The sequence below is a fragment of a genome, unplaced genomic scaffold, assembly GCF_019419815.1.
Source record: "Pyrus x bretschneideri cultivar Hongxiangsu unplaced genomic scaffold, Pyrus_bretschneideri_v1 Contig6, whole genome shotgun sequence".
NCBI classification, from domain to species: domain Eukaryota; kingdom Viridiplantae; phylum Streptophyta; class Magnoliopsida; order Rosales; family Rosaceae; genus Pyrus; species Pyrus x bretschneideri.
Genome location: NW_025999798.1, coordinates 5,931,704 through 5,943,345, shown reverse-complemented (window position 1 = coordinate 5,943,345; position 11,642 = coordinate 5,931,704). Strand labels below are relative to the sequence as shown.

Here is an 11,642-nt window from a genome sequence, read left to right as displayed (position 1 = left end):
ATATTTGTTGATCCAAGGAGGACGTTCACCTACCACTTCAACCATCAAGTTTCTACTCTTTTTTTGTCAAAATATTTACAAAAATTAGTTACATTAATTAAATTTCAATTTTTGAATACCAACGACATAACGACAAAAAATTGACGATAGCAATCAGATATCAACATGTGAACCTTCTTTGCATATGAAATTACATTTTTTTTCCTCTTTCGGTACAAGTCATATGATGGGAAATGAATTTGATACTGTCCTTCTCTTAAATTATTGTAACATTTTCAAAAAGGAATTGGTATTAGCACTCCAAAAATCTTATTCTACACTTCTCATAATGTATTTTTCTTCCTAATTATAGAAACTTTGAAGTGCTGATTGAGATTTTTAGACTCCCAATAATAATTCCCTTTCAAAATCTCTCATGTCTCCCTAACAATAGCAAAGATATTTTTGTTTTTTAGTTAAAAACACGTCCCCCTACTTCATTAAATGATGAATAAGAAAAGTCACTCAAAATGATTGTTTTCTCGACAGATAGAAGTTGATGCGGGCTCGATCGCACACGTCAGCATCCTTCATAACAAGTCGATTAAGTCAAAAGAACTTGCGAGCAAGTCCACAGCGGAGAGGAATTTATCTTCATCATTACCTTGTGAGAAAACTTGGAAAATGATATAGAAAAACATAGTACGCTGGTCCAAATCACCGGGACTTTCTTGAGCGCTTCGGTCTAAAAACAGTTACATCTTTGTCTAAAAAAAAAAAAAAAAAATTAAGATTTAACGATTAAAACATTCAAAATACCAGGTAAAATGGACCACCCAAAGTGCCGGTCTTTTTAGGTCAAATGCTTTTAGGTACCTACGAGAAAAATTGCTATTTAACAGTTTAGCTATGGACTAGCCACCTACTTCATTCCTAGAAGAGTCCTACCATTACATCAAAGTGTAAGACAATCACTTCAAAACTCTGAAAATGTGTAGAATTTTGTACATCAAAAAGTTAAAGAACCTTGCACAAGCTTCCGAGGAGTTGATCTACTCCCCATGAGAGATAGCCAATGGGTTACCAAGTGAAACTTTAACTTCCATCACGCTATCAAAGCACTGTGTGAAAAGGAACATGAATATGGCAGCATATATATGCATGTATGCATTTTTCGTAAAGATCATAACCTTAAGACATAACATTTCTGCCCCTGAAGTTTTCATCTACCAATCTACGACTACAAGTTACAACCAAAGCCTTACCCTAGTCTTTCTTCTAGGGAAAGATACCATACTTCAAAATGTTTGCTATGTACGGATCCAGGATCAAGAGCATTACATAAGTTTCAAGTGCACCAGACGTCTCCAAGTATGTAATGTTGTTTAAGGATTGCATTCGCATCATGTAGGAACTCGCGTTACCTGTCGTTCATAAGATGCTAAGTTAGAGAAAATGATACGATGCTATTTAAGACCAAAAGTAAATTACTCAACAGATTACCGCCAAAGACAACAAGTCTAGTAGCTACCTTTTCCAACTTTCTATCGAAAATCTGCTGCACTTCATTGCGGATGCTTTCCACATCCACCGCATAATCTCTGTGGTCTTCGTCTACCATTAAACCCTGCAGTCGCTGCCTCAATCTCTCCAAGGCACCATCCAACCCACAAAAGTTCTTAAAAACCAGAGCTTCGGTTGTCCTCAGTTGCAGAAGATTCTTAAGCGCGATAAGGGCCTGCATACCATTGCAAATGAAGAAAAACTGGTTATCATAAATGCCATTATAAAGTCACCAACTTCCTAATCTACCAATCAGCAAATCGTGTAAGTGCAGTAAGCACATAAGAATACAACTCATAATCCTAGACCAATTAAGGCGTGTCCTAAAGAAGACAACTTAAAATTCAGTAAAGATAACAAATGCAATTACACTAATTCTTGAAAAAAGCACCTTCTCCTGCAAATCAAGGTCAGCAGATGATGTTAGATCAACCACAGACTTCAAGAAAACCCGATTACTGAAAAAGGGCAGCTCATCCTTATCCATGTTTTCCAATTGACACTCAGCAAGATCACCAAGAAGAAACACCGCTTTCCTTCGCAGTCTGATATCAATGCTTGCATCACTCATAATGTCCTAAAAGCAGAAATTTTTATTTCAGTTGCAATAATCTGTGCCACATAAATTACTCATTAACATGCTTTGATTTACTCATTCTAAAGCAGTCACCTCACCTGAAGGACTAAATGCCCATCTTCCACATAGAACAACTCTTGCCCAGCTACATTATTTCGGATCAACGCCGAAACGGCAAACAATGCCTTAGTAGCTTCTTCTACAAAGCTAGATTTCACCATCTTTACTAGCTTGGGCAATGCCCCATGTTCCAGAACCTGAGGTGCTTACAATTTAGTCAATCGAATCGAGCATACCTAACACTTAATTACACAAATTTAACGACTATTATTGCATATCGTTATCGTACCTGCTTCTGAACAACTGGGTTGTTCTGACTGGCCGTCCCAAGCACCCAAGCAGCCAATTTTCTTGTATCTGCATCACCATGATTAAGCTCTCGTATAACCGCAGCGATCCCCCCAAGCTTGTTCAAATCTGAGAGCCACCAAGTTAATCACTTCAATTTACTCATTACGTAAACCCTAATCACCCAAATCACAAAAAAATCCCAAATCAGACTTACCCTTTGCGTTATCAATCGGCTCCACCAGCACCAGCAGTTCCTCCAGAGCACGGTGCCGATCTTCCAAGGACAGCGACGAGTTACTCAAGTCGTCAATCGCAATCTGCATCAGCTGCGCGTCCGACGGCGTCTTCAGCTCGTCCATGAGCTGCTTTATCTCTAGCCGGCGGTCGTTTAGGTCTGCGGGAGACAATCGCTCGACATCTCGCGCCTTTTCTTTCAATTGGACGGGATCGGAGTGGCCTATAGCCCACTGTAACATTCCCTCCAGAGAAGAGAAGCCACCGTCGGCGTCAAGGTCAGCGACGGCGGTATCGTCGTCCCGAGGCTGAGTCCGAGTCTGAGCCTGCGCCTCGTCTTCTGCGCTGGACCAATATACCTTTCCCGTATTGTTAATATTTCGCTCCGCCCTCACGGCCATCGCCACCACCATCAGCACTAAGATCCATGAACTCACGCGCGCCATCTTCTTCTTCCTCTTCAGTGAACTGTGAACATGCCTTACTTCCGTCTCCCCGTTTTGTGCAAGTAATTAGACACGTCATATTGTGCAACGTACGTCGTTGATCTTGGATCGGACGGTTTGTAGATGTTTGATTGCGTGGCAATTCTCCTGGGCCTCCTTCTTCGATTCGATTAAAACTGCACTAGTGGTCTTGTATTTGTTCTTAAATTCAATTTTCGTTCATGTTGGCTTTTTTCTTACATTTTAGTCCATTGTTCGGTTTTCACCATAATTCAATCTGTCATATAACGTTGATTTTTCATTCATTTTGTGCACCAGTTCACGCTTGAAAATTGGAATTTTTATTTGTGAATTAAATTTTCTAAAGGATCATTTTTTAGAAAATAATAAATTTATCTCAATTTTGATTTTATGCTCATACAATATCATGTTTAGCCTTGAAATTTCTTCATAATTTAATGTTGAAAGATTGACAATTATTATATTCAAAATTTAACATCAAATTACTTTGATCCTGAACCTTGAATTGATTTAAAGAACTTTGAGCTTAAATGACACATATTTACGTGTTAAAGTATAGTCATATGAGACATCATTGACTAAAATGCTAATGGAATCAAACCATAAACAAAGGGAAAAGATAACAAAAAAATTAATTTACAAAGACAAAGATGCAAAAGTAACTAAAATACTTATAGGCTCGTTTATGAAGTGTTTTTAAATGACTGAAAGTTCTTTTAAAGAAAATGTTTCCAAAATCCATCTTAGTAAAAATGTAAATTAATCATGAAAAAGCACTTAAAGTGTTTTCTGTAAAAAGCACATAATTGATGATTCCACAAAAAACATTTTAAATATTTTTGAAACCCATAATTTATTTTGTCTAAAAGTGCTTTCATTAATTTAAAACTACTTGTCAAACAAGTCGTATATGTATCAGCCAAGTCCTGAAGGGAAATTACAATTTGCAATTTACATTGACGGAAGCGAAAATTTGCGAGAATTACCGTCGCCGCTAGTGCAGGCTAACCTAGTTTTGCGGCTAAATAAAAAGGGCGTGCACAAAAGGCTGAAACGACACCGTAGCTGGTGAACTCCGAGCTCCGACTCCAGATGCTTGCAGAGTAGAGGTTTAGGGTTTTGGTCAGGCAAATTGCGAAGTAGCAGAACAGAGAAACAAGGAGAGAGAGCGAGAGATGGTGAGGCTGACGGCCGACTTGGTGTGGAAGAGCCCTCACTTCTTCAATGCGCTCAAGGAGCGAGAGTTGGATCTCCGAGGTAATTTCCTTTCCCAATTCTCAATTCCCAAATTCCGATTCGAAACCCTACATTGACGCCGTTAGGGTTTTGATAATTGAAACTGTTTGCCCCCTTTTCGTTTTCAGGAAATAAGATTGCTGTAATCGAAAACTTGGGAGCTACAGAGGTCAGTAGTTTACTTAACTCAGACTATTATCATGACAAGCCATCGATTTTGGCTTTAATCTGCTGCAAATTACTGAATTTAGTTGAATGAAATATGTTTTTTCGGTTTAATTTGAACAGGACCAATTTGACACCATTGATTTGTCTGACAATGAAATCGTCAAGCTCGAAAACATGCCCTATCTTAATCGTTTGGGTACTTTGATTATCAATAACAACCGAATCACCCGTATCAATCCCAACATTGGAGGTAACTAACTTTAATCCTTCGGTCCCTCTAATCACATACTAGTCTGTTATCTTGTATCTACCGACTACTGAGTTGTATGTAATTGCAGAGTTTTTGCCAAAGTTGCACACGTTGGTACTTACCAACAACAGGCTAGTCAACCTGGTAGAGATCGACCCTCTTGCATCCCTCCCAAAGTTGCAGTATCTTAGCCTTTTGGATAACAACATCACGAAGAAACCCAACTATAGGCTGTACTTGATTCACAAGTTAAAATCGCTTCGGGTTCTGGATTTTAAGAAGGTGAAAAACAAGGTGCGTTAATTCAAATTGACAACTCATGTTTGTCGTTGTGTTGTGGGTGCGACTTTTTTATGGTACCAATTATGAGTTCGTCTTGGAGTGCCTAGGAATAACATACTAATGGAACACTACTACTTAGTATTGGAGTGTCATGAGCTGAGAACCATACTAACATGACAGAAGCACAAATCTCGTGAGCAAAACTGGGTTTAGCTAGCGTGTAATGTGACATATATTTTGTATTATAATTCTCACGCTTTTTCTTCCGGGGATTTTAGATTTTAATTCATAGGCTACAGAAAGTTAGTTTCTACAGTGTCTGATTCCCAGACGTTACACAATATTATTTTGGTTTTATAGCTTTAAAAGATTTGTTTTGTCCAAATGCTTGACTTTTGTTAACTTGTATCATGGCTTCTGCTTATTTCTTTCTAGTTTCACCAAAAAAGTGGAAATATGAAATAGAATGCTATTTTTCATAGAAGATTAGCTTGTTCCTTTTGTACCTATCACCTGGATTAATTACTCTTTGGTCTTGTTCCATCAATCATAGGAGAGACTGGAAGCACAAACCTTGTTTTCATCAAAAGAGGTTGAAGAAGAGACTAGAAAGGTATCCCCCCAAAAATTCGTGCCTGCAGAAGTTCCAGAAGTTTCCCAGGAACAACAGGCTCCAAAAGTTGTTGCCCCCACACCTGAACAAATTATGAAAATCAAGGTAATCATAGCAATTAAGTTTTTACATAGTTGCATCAATCATTATATTCTGTGATCATGTGCATGGGACTTCTTTCTCACCTTGGAGCTGTTAGTAAAACGAATGTAAATATTATTTAAATGTACACAGGAGAGACAAAGTTCACATTTTACTTTTAAAATCAATGCGGTTTTACTCAAGAAATATCAATTTTGATTTTTTGTAGTCTTTTCAAGTCCATGTTCTAACTGTTTTGTAGTCTTTTCAAGTCCGCGTTCTAACTGTGAAGGGGGTGACAGTTTATTAGGGTTACTTCTTTTTTCCTCTACTGATGAATTAACGGTAGTATGAAATTATGAAATATTTTTCAACCTATATGATTGGATTTGTTAACAAGTATTAACTGATTGAGCAATTATGATACATTGTCTGTTATCCATGTTAAATTATCTTCTCTTTACTTTTAGGTTCAAATCATAGTAATAATTGTTAGTATATTTGAGTGGTATCTCATACTGTCATAAACACTACACCATTAGTTGTCCCAACTGAAAGTTATTCTGATATTTCAAGATATCCAGTTGTGGCAATTGATAGAGAATTTGGTCTTTTGTGATAGATTATTGCTTTGTGTTGGTGGTTTTTTCTCCTACTTTGCGGCTATGTGTGGAGTCATCTTAGGTTTTTAATTATTTTATACGTTGTTTGTCCATGTGCAGGCTGCCATAGTGAATTCCCAGACTCTTGAAGAGGTTGCTAGACTTGAAAAGGTTATTTGCTCAAGCTGAGAAACTACTTCACGATTTTCTCAATGTCTTATCTCGTAATATTTTTACATTAACATTCTACTTGTTTTGCAAGAGCAGGCACTGAAGTCGGGTCAGCTTCCTGCAGATTTTGAAATTTTTGATGATGATGCTGAGCCCAATAGTGTTCAAGAAAAGGATGATAAAATGGACACAAATAATGAAAATGAGGCTATTACCGAACCTAAAGATGTGAGGAGCAGAAGAACGATGAAGCGGAACCGATGGAACAGGTATCCATGTTCTTCCTATAGTTTTAAAGTATTTTCTGTTATTTTTGTTCTTCATCTCTGCGGACTGTTGTAGAATGGTTGAAGATGCATACAACTTTGATGGCCTCAAGAATTATCTTATAAATCAAGATAGTGGTGTTATTGTATTCAAATAATGCAATGTACAAACAGGACCATGCTTCAGTTATCTTAGTCCTCATTATGCTTAATTAATGCTGTTCAAGATTCTGGACAGTTACTGTCGTTTAGCTGTACTGAGGGAGAATCCTTGGTTAAGGCAGAAAAATTATTTGGTGGATTTCCTGTTCTGTGTCTAATTTGAGTCTATTGTTAGCTGCTGTTCCTTTTTCCTCAGGGTTGAGCCTATTTTTAAGCTGCTCTTCCTTTTTCCCGCTGCTTCTTGCATGCCGGTTTAGGCATTATTTAGTTTCTATAGGAACTGGAGATCCTGTGACCCTATAGTTCTGTTGACCAATGTCAGAAGGCATTCATAATGTAATAAAACATATGCAGCCCTATATTTTAGTAGTCTTGTGAAAGTTAGTTATGTTGCCTAGGCCACCGGACAAGTTAATTGAAGATCAGCTGCTATGTCGTCTGTAGTGTTTATATTGAAGATCAGCTGCATTAGCATGTGTTATGATTCTGTGGTCTGTTTGTGGTTAGGTTAACTTAGTTGATATTCTCTGGTTCTAGTATTAATGTACTTTTTCCCCTTGCAGGAGTAGGAGACTCTGTATGTATCCTGGCATCGTAAAGCCTGTCCGAAGTGAACTCCTTGGCTGCGCCTGGAAAAGTTTTTGATTCGAAAATTCCGCTGTTCCCTTAAGGCTTGAACTATGTTCAATGTATGAGGGGTTTCTGCCTGTGTTATATTAGACCTGAGAACAACTCTTTTTCCCTAATTAATTAATGCTAATCTTTCCCTTTCTAGCATCTCTTTTGGGAGAGCTGGAATGGTGTCTGGGTGTTCTATTCATCTCTGTATTATGTTTATACAGGATTCTGTCTAATTTCATATTTTCGTGTTCTTTGAGTTATAAAAGAACGAAAGCCATTGACTGCTGCGCAATTTTTTTCTTACTGGTGTTACGTTAGCCATCCAACTTTACTTGGACCCATGTTACATTTTACTACTGATGTTTTAACTTTTAATCGGTTTGGCAAAATACTACAAAACTATCGTTTACCAATTTTCATGTCATTTTCTTGCACTACAAGCTCTAAATAAAACGATGACATTAGCGAGGTGGAGTCATGTGAGATGAAAGTCTCATGCACGTTTGAATGAGAGTAGAAGTGGGGAATTCTCTTTTTGACTTTGACTCTCCCACTTCAGTTACCTCTTTGATAGAAGTATGTTGGGACTTATTGACCTTGCTACTATTTTTTACGGTTTTAGGCTGTAATGATCAACTTTTGATATTTGGTTGCTGAAATAATCCGTTTTTAGCATGTTAATCATTGAGTCATTGATATTTGATTGATATGTTGTCGATATTTAATTTTGATCACTTCAACAATCAAATGTCAAAAATTGATCATTTTAGCTAATTGCCCAATAACAAGGGCCCGGGCTTTCGAAATTGAAGTAGTCCTTGACTGACTTTACATTTGTAACTCTAGTAATGAGTTGTTTCTTTCTTGGACAAGCTGCTTTGGAAGGAAAAAGAGTGAAAGTGGGAAATTCTTTGCTCCAATGCAGGGGAAATCCTGTCTGTCCATCTTCTTCTTGCCTTTGGGAAGACAAGATACGCAAACAAAAGCAGCCAAACAGAAGACATTTTTATGTAGCATCATTCAACAATTACTATGATATCCCAATTGGCGCTGGCAGCAGTCTCTGTTGTTTTTGGAGCATTGGTGCCACTTTTTATGGCCTTAATTCTTATCAAGGGATGGTCTTGGTCTTGGCACTGGTCATGGTCCTGGCGGATTTCGTGGCAACCAAGAATTGTGTATTGCTTCCACGGCCACGAACACGGAGCTGCATCCTCCGAGTATGCAAGCCACCGTCCTAGGCTCACAGCCACCTCCGGCGGCCAGTCTTGTAGTCAGCCTCTTGATCACGAACAAGAATGCTGCAAATTGGATGAGGATGATCTGAAAGTGTTGGTTTTCCACATAAACGAGACCAACGGCTGTCCACCGTGGAAGCTCATGATGGAGCATTCTACCCCTTCTCTGACATACCAAGCTTGGTACAGGGATCCGCGGGTAATTTACATAACCAAGCTTGTTTATTAGTACTTTTAAAATGACTAAAAGGATTTTGGATTATGCCTGGTTATTTCAATTGTATTACGTTTTCAACAAGCAGCGCTTATGAGCAGAACCACTCCTTACATAAGCGTCCTCTAATGGTGTAGTGACGTTGTTATGAAATTTCAGTTAGGTCCTGCGCAGTACCGTACGAGAACAGTGTTTGAAAACGCATCGCCTGAGTTGCTGAAAGACTTCTTCTGGGATGATGAGTTCAGACGCAGCTGGGATAACACGTTGAAATTCTTCCAGATTTTGAGTGTTTGCTCCCAAACTGGTACCATGACTGTTCATTGGATAAGAAAGGTAACATATATGGTTTCTTACAGCTGCTACAATTATTTGTTTAGTGTCTTTTCCTTCCTAACTATAACCTCAATTGAACATCCTTTTCTGTAACATCCACAGTTGCCACTCCTCTGCAGTGATAGAGAATACGTTATAGTCCGTCGTATTTGGGAATCTCCGTCTGGATATTATTGTACAACAAAGGTACCGTCCTTGCCCCGTATCATGTTATAACACTCGTATATGTTTACTGATACCAGACACGACGCTAGTACATCGTCACTCAAAAAATTTCCATCCTATTAGTTCTTTGTCAAAATATATTCTGCATTATCATCAGTGATGTCTCACGCATCATTTGTTATTCACGTATGCACGTACGCCCGGTGAAATCCAAGATGTTTCCTTCTGTGAGATGCATGAATTCCAATAGACTGCCATCTTTCTGTTTATTTTCTGATATATCAGGGGACACCATATCCATCCTTACCAACGTCTAAAACAGCAATAAGGGTAGATAATTACTATTCCAGTTGGCGTATAAGCTCAGGTACGTGTATAGGTTTTGGTACAGTTTTGTTCATAGCTTCTCCGCTGGTGGAAGAAGTGCTTTTGACTGATACCAAACAACTACCTAGCAGTGAAAGTTAGGGATGCAGGAGAGCAGCAAATGGCATCGGAAGTGCTTCTGTTTCACCATGAAGATATAAGGCTTCCAAGGGAGATTGTGAAGATGGGTGTTAGGGCAGGAATGTGGGCCATGGTCAAGAGATTGCATGCAGGAGTGCAGATGTACAGCGTCGCAAGGGCAAACGGGTCTCCTTCCAGTTTTGCAGTCATGGCAAATGTAACCACAAGGGTTTCACCATCCACAGTAGAACTTCCCGGTTCACAAGTTACTGCAGATGACCATTTATCCAAGGATAAATAGTAAGAGATTCCTAATTGTTTGATTGGCAAAAATGATACCCTTAATAGAAAATTAGGGGTGTATTCATTTGAGATTTTGAGGGATTTTAATGCTTTTATTGAATCTAGAGATATTCAATTATGATTTTAAGTGATTCTTTGAAATTCAAGATGTATTCAATTAGAATTTTAAGATAGTTTATTAAAATCCTTATAAATATGAGTGTATTCAATTAGGATTTTAAAGAAGTTTATAACATTTCAGGTGTATTCAATTAGAAATTGATTTTAAAGAATTTGAGAAAGTTGAGGAATTAGAGGGAAATTGAGAGATTTTGCAGTGTATTTTAAGCATCCACAAATCTCACATCTCCCTATAAGATTTCAAATGAATTAAATCAAAATTTTATATAAAATCTCTACAAATCAATTAAACTTTATAAAAATCCATAAATTTATAAATCCTTTAAAATCTCTCTAATTCTCAATTATATACCCCCCTCAATATAAGTAAATGCCGTTCGCAAACCTTTTTTCATTCAAAAACTCTTAAACAACTTTCTTTATCATTAAGGGCGCATTTTCTATTAAGGACACTTTCTTTATTATTAAGGACATTTTCTTTAGAAGAGCCCCTCTCGCCCTTCCTTGCTTAGCATCTCCAAACCCTAGCCGCCAAGGGCCCTAGCTGTGGCCTGGGTCGGTGGCAGCCCCTTTCCCACCCCTTCCTCTTTGGCCTTCCTCCTTACCTCCCATTGGGTGGTGCTTCCTTACCCTCGACTGGGTGGTGCTTGTCTTGAGCGATGTCTCGCTATGTTCTCCTCGCCCTCTTTCCTCTGGTCCTTTGGTTTTCTGCCACAAAATCCCACCCTCTCCCATCTACCCTTTCCTTCATCATGGACTCCATTTTTTGTCCACGAGTTGGACGCCTATTTCAAAAGCGAACTTCCTGAAAGGGAAGTGCTTATGCATGGGAAGGTGCGCAGAACCCCGGTTTCGGTCCTCGTACCGCCACCTTCCATCGCAATTGCTCCGCTAGTAATGGTTCCTCAGCGTCTGATTTCGTTCAGGAAGCTCTTTCGGTGACGGCAATTGGACGAGACTTGTGGTGTTCATCATGAAAACTAGGGTTATGAGAGAAATCTGGACGAGACCTTTTTGTCTTAGTGTTTTTCGATTAAAAAAAAAATTATGAGACCTTTTATTATCGAAGCATTTTGAAAAGCAAACAAATTTAACACGTGAAAATAAAACCAAATTTACATTACAAATTTCAATTGTTGAAAGAATTTCATGCTTTATTGTTATTTAATTTAATATAATGTCTCCGATATTTGATT

General features: G+C 38.3%; 3 protein-coding genes across 3 annotated transcripts; 2 read left to right on the top strand and 1 right to left on the bottom strand.

Moving 5' to 3' along the window:
- Positions 1-1,105: 1,105 nt before the first annotated feature.
- On the bottom strand, positions 1,106-3,186 carry LOC103944727 (hsp70 nucleotide exchange factor FES1). The gene is made up of 6 exons (XM_018646843.2): positions 2,685-3,186; positions 2,469-2,596; positions 2,218-2,376; positions 1,934-2,119; positions 1,511-1,717; positions 1,106-1,403 (listed from the first exon to the last, which is right to left on the bottom strand). The coding sequence occupies exons 1-6, from the start codon at positions 3,148-3,150 to the stop codon at positions 1,383-1,385; spliced, it is 1,167 nt and encodes a 388-aa protein (XP_018502359.1). The 5' UTR covers positions 3,151-3,186; the 3' UTR covers positions 1,106-1,382.
- Positions 3,187-4,117: 931 nt separating this feature from the next.
- On the top strand, positions 4,118-7,822 carry LOC103944729 (U2 small nuclear ribonucleoprotein A'). The gene is made up of 8 exons (XM_009355199.3): positions 4,118-4,428; positions 4,536-4,576; positions 4,696-4,825; positions 4,914-5,119; positions 5,661-5,825; positions 6,524-6,574; positions 6,671-6,843; positions 7,566-7,822. Exons 1-8 carry the CDS (start codon positions 4,347-4,349, stop codon positions 7,645-7,647), a joined length of 930 nt encoding a protein of 309 aa, XP_009353474.2. The 5' UTR covers positions 4,118-4,346; the 3' UTR covers positions 7,648-7,822.
- Positions 7,823-8,596: 774 nt separating this feature from the next.
- On the top strand, positions 8,597-10,549 carry LOC103944798 (phosphatidylcholine transfer protein-like). The gene is made up of 5 exons (XM_009355262.3): positions 8,597-9,060; positions 9,235-9,411; positions 9,514-9,597; positions 9,862-9,943; positions 10,035-10,549. The coding sequence occupies exons 1-5, from the start codon at positions 8,656-8,658 to the stop codon at positions 10,322-10,324; spliced, it is 1,038 nt and encodes a 345-aa protein (XP_009353537.2). The 5' UTR covers positions 8,597-8,655; the 3' UTR covers positions 10,325-10,549.
- Positions 10,550-11,642: the final 1,093 nt, after the last annotated feature.

Excerpts from the sequence above, each read along its gene's own strand:
- LOC103944727 (XM_018646843.2), bottom strand. The coding sequence starts at position 3,150 with ATGGCGCGCGTGAGTTCATGGATCTTAGTGCTGATGGTGGTGGCGATG. Across the intron at positions 2,597-2,684 it reads GCCGATTGATAACGCAAAGG|ATTTGAACAAGCTTGGGGGG; the intron begins GTAAGTCTGATT and ends GGTGGCTCTCAG. Across the intron at positions 1,404-1,510 it reads TCGATAGAAAGTTGGAAAAG|GTAACGCGAGTTCCTACATG; the intron begins GTAGCTACTAGA and ends TATGAACGACAG.
- LOC103944729 (XM_009355199.3), top strand. The coding sequence starts at position 4,347 with ATGGTGAGGCTGACGGCCGACTTGGTGTGGAAGAGCCCTCACTTCTTC. Across the intron at positions 5,826-6,523 it reads AACAAATTATGAAAATCAAG|GCTGCCATAGTGAATTCCCA; the intron begins GTAATCATAGCA and ends GTCCATGTGCAG. Across the intron at positions 6,575-6,670 it reads AGGTTGCTAGACTTGAAAAG|GCACTGAAGTCGGGTCAGCT; the intron begins GTTATTTGCTCA and ends TTGCAAGAGCAG.
- LOC103944798 (XM_009355262.3), top strand. The coding sequence starts at position 8,656 with ATGATATCCCAATTGGCGCTGGCAGCAGTCTCTGTTGTTTTTGGAGCA. Across the intron at positions 9,412-9,513 it reads CTGTTCATTGGATAAGAAAG|TTGCCACTCCTCTGCAGTGA; the intron begins GTAACATATATG and ends TAACATCCACAG. Across the intron at positions 9,944-10,034 it reads CAGTTGGCGTATAAGCTCAG|TGAAAGTTAGGGATGCAGGA; the intron begins GTACGTGTATAG and ends ACTACCTAGCAG.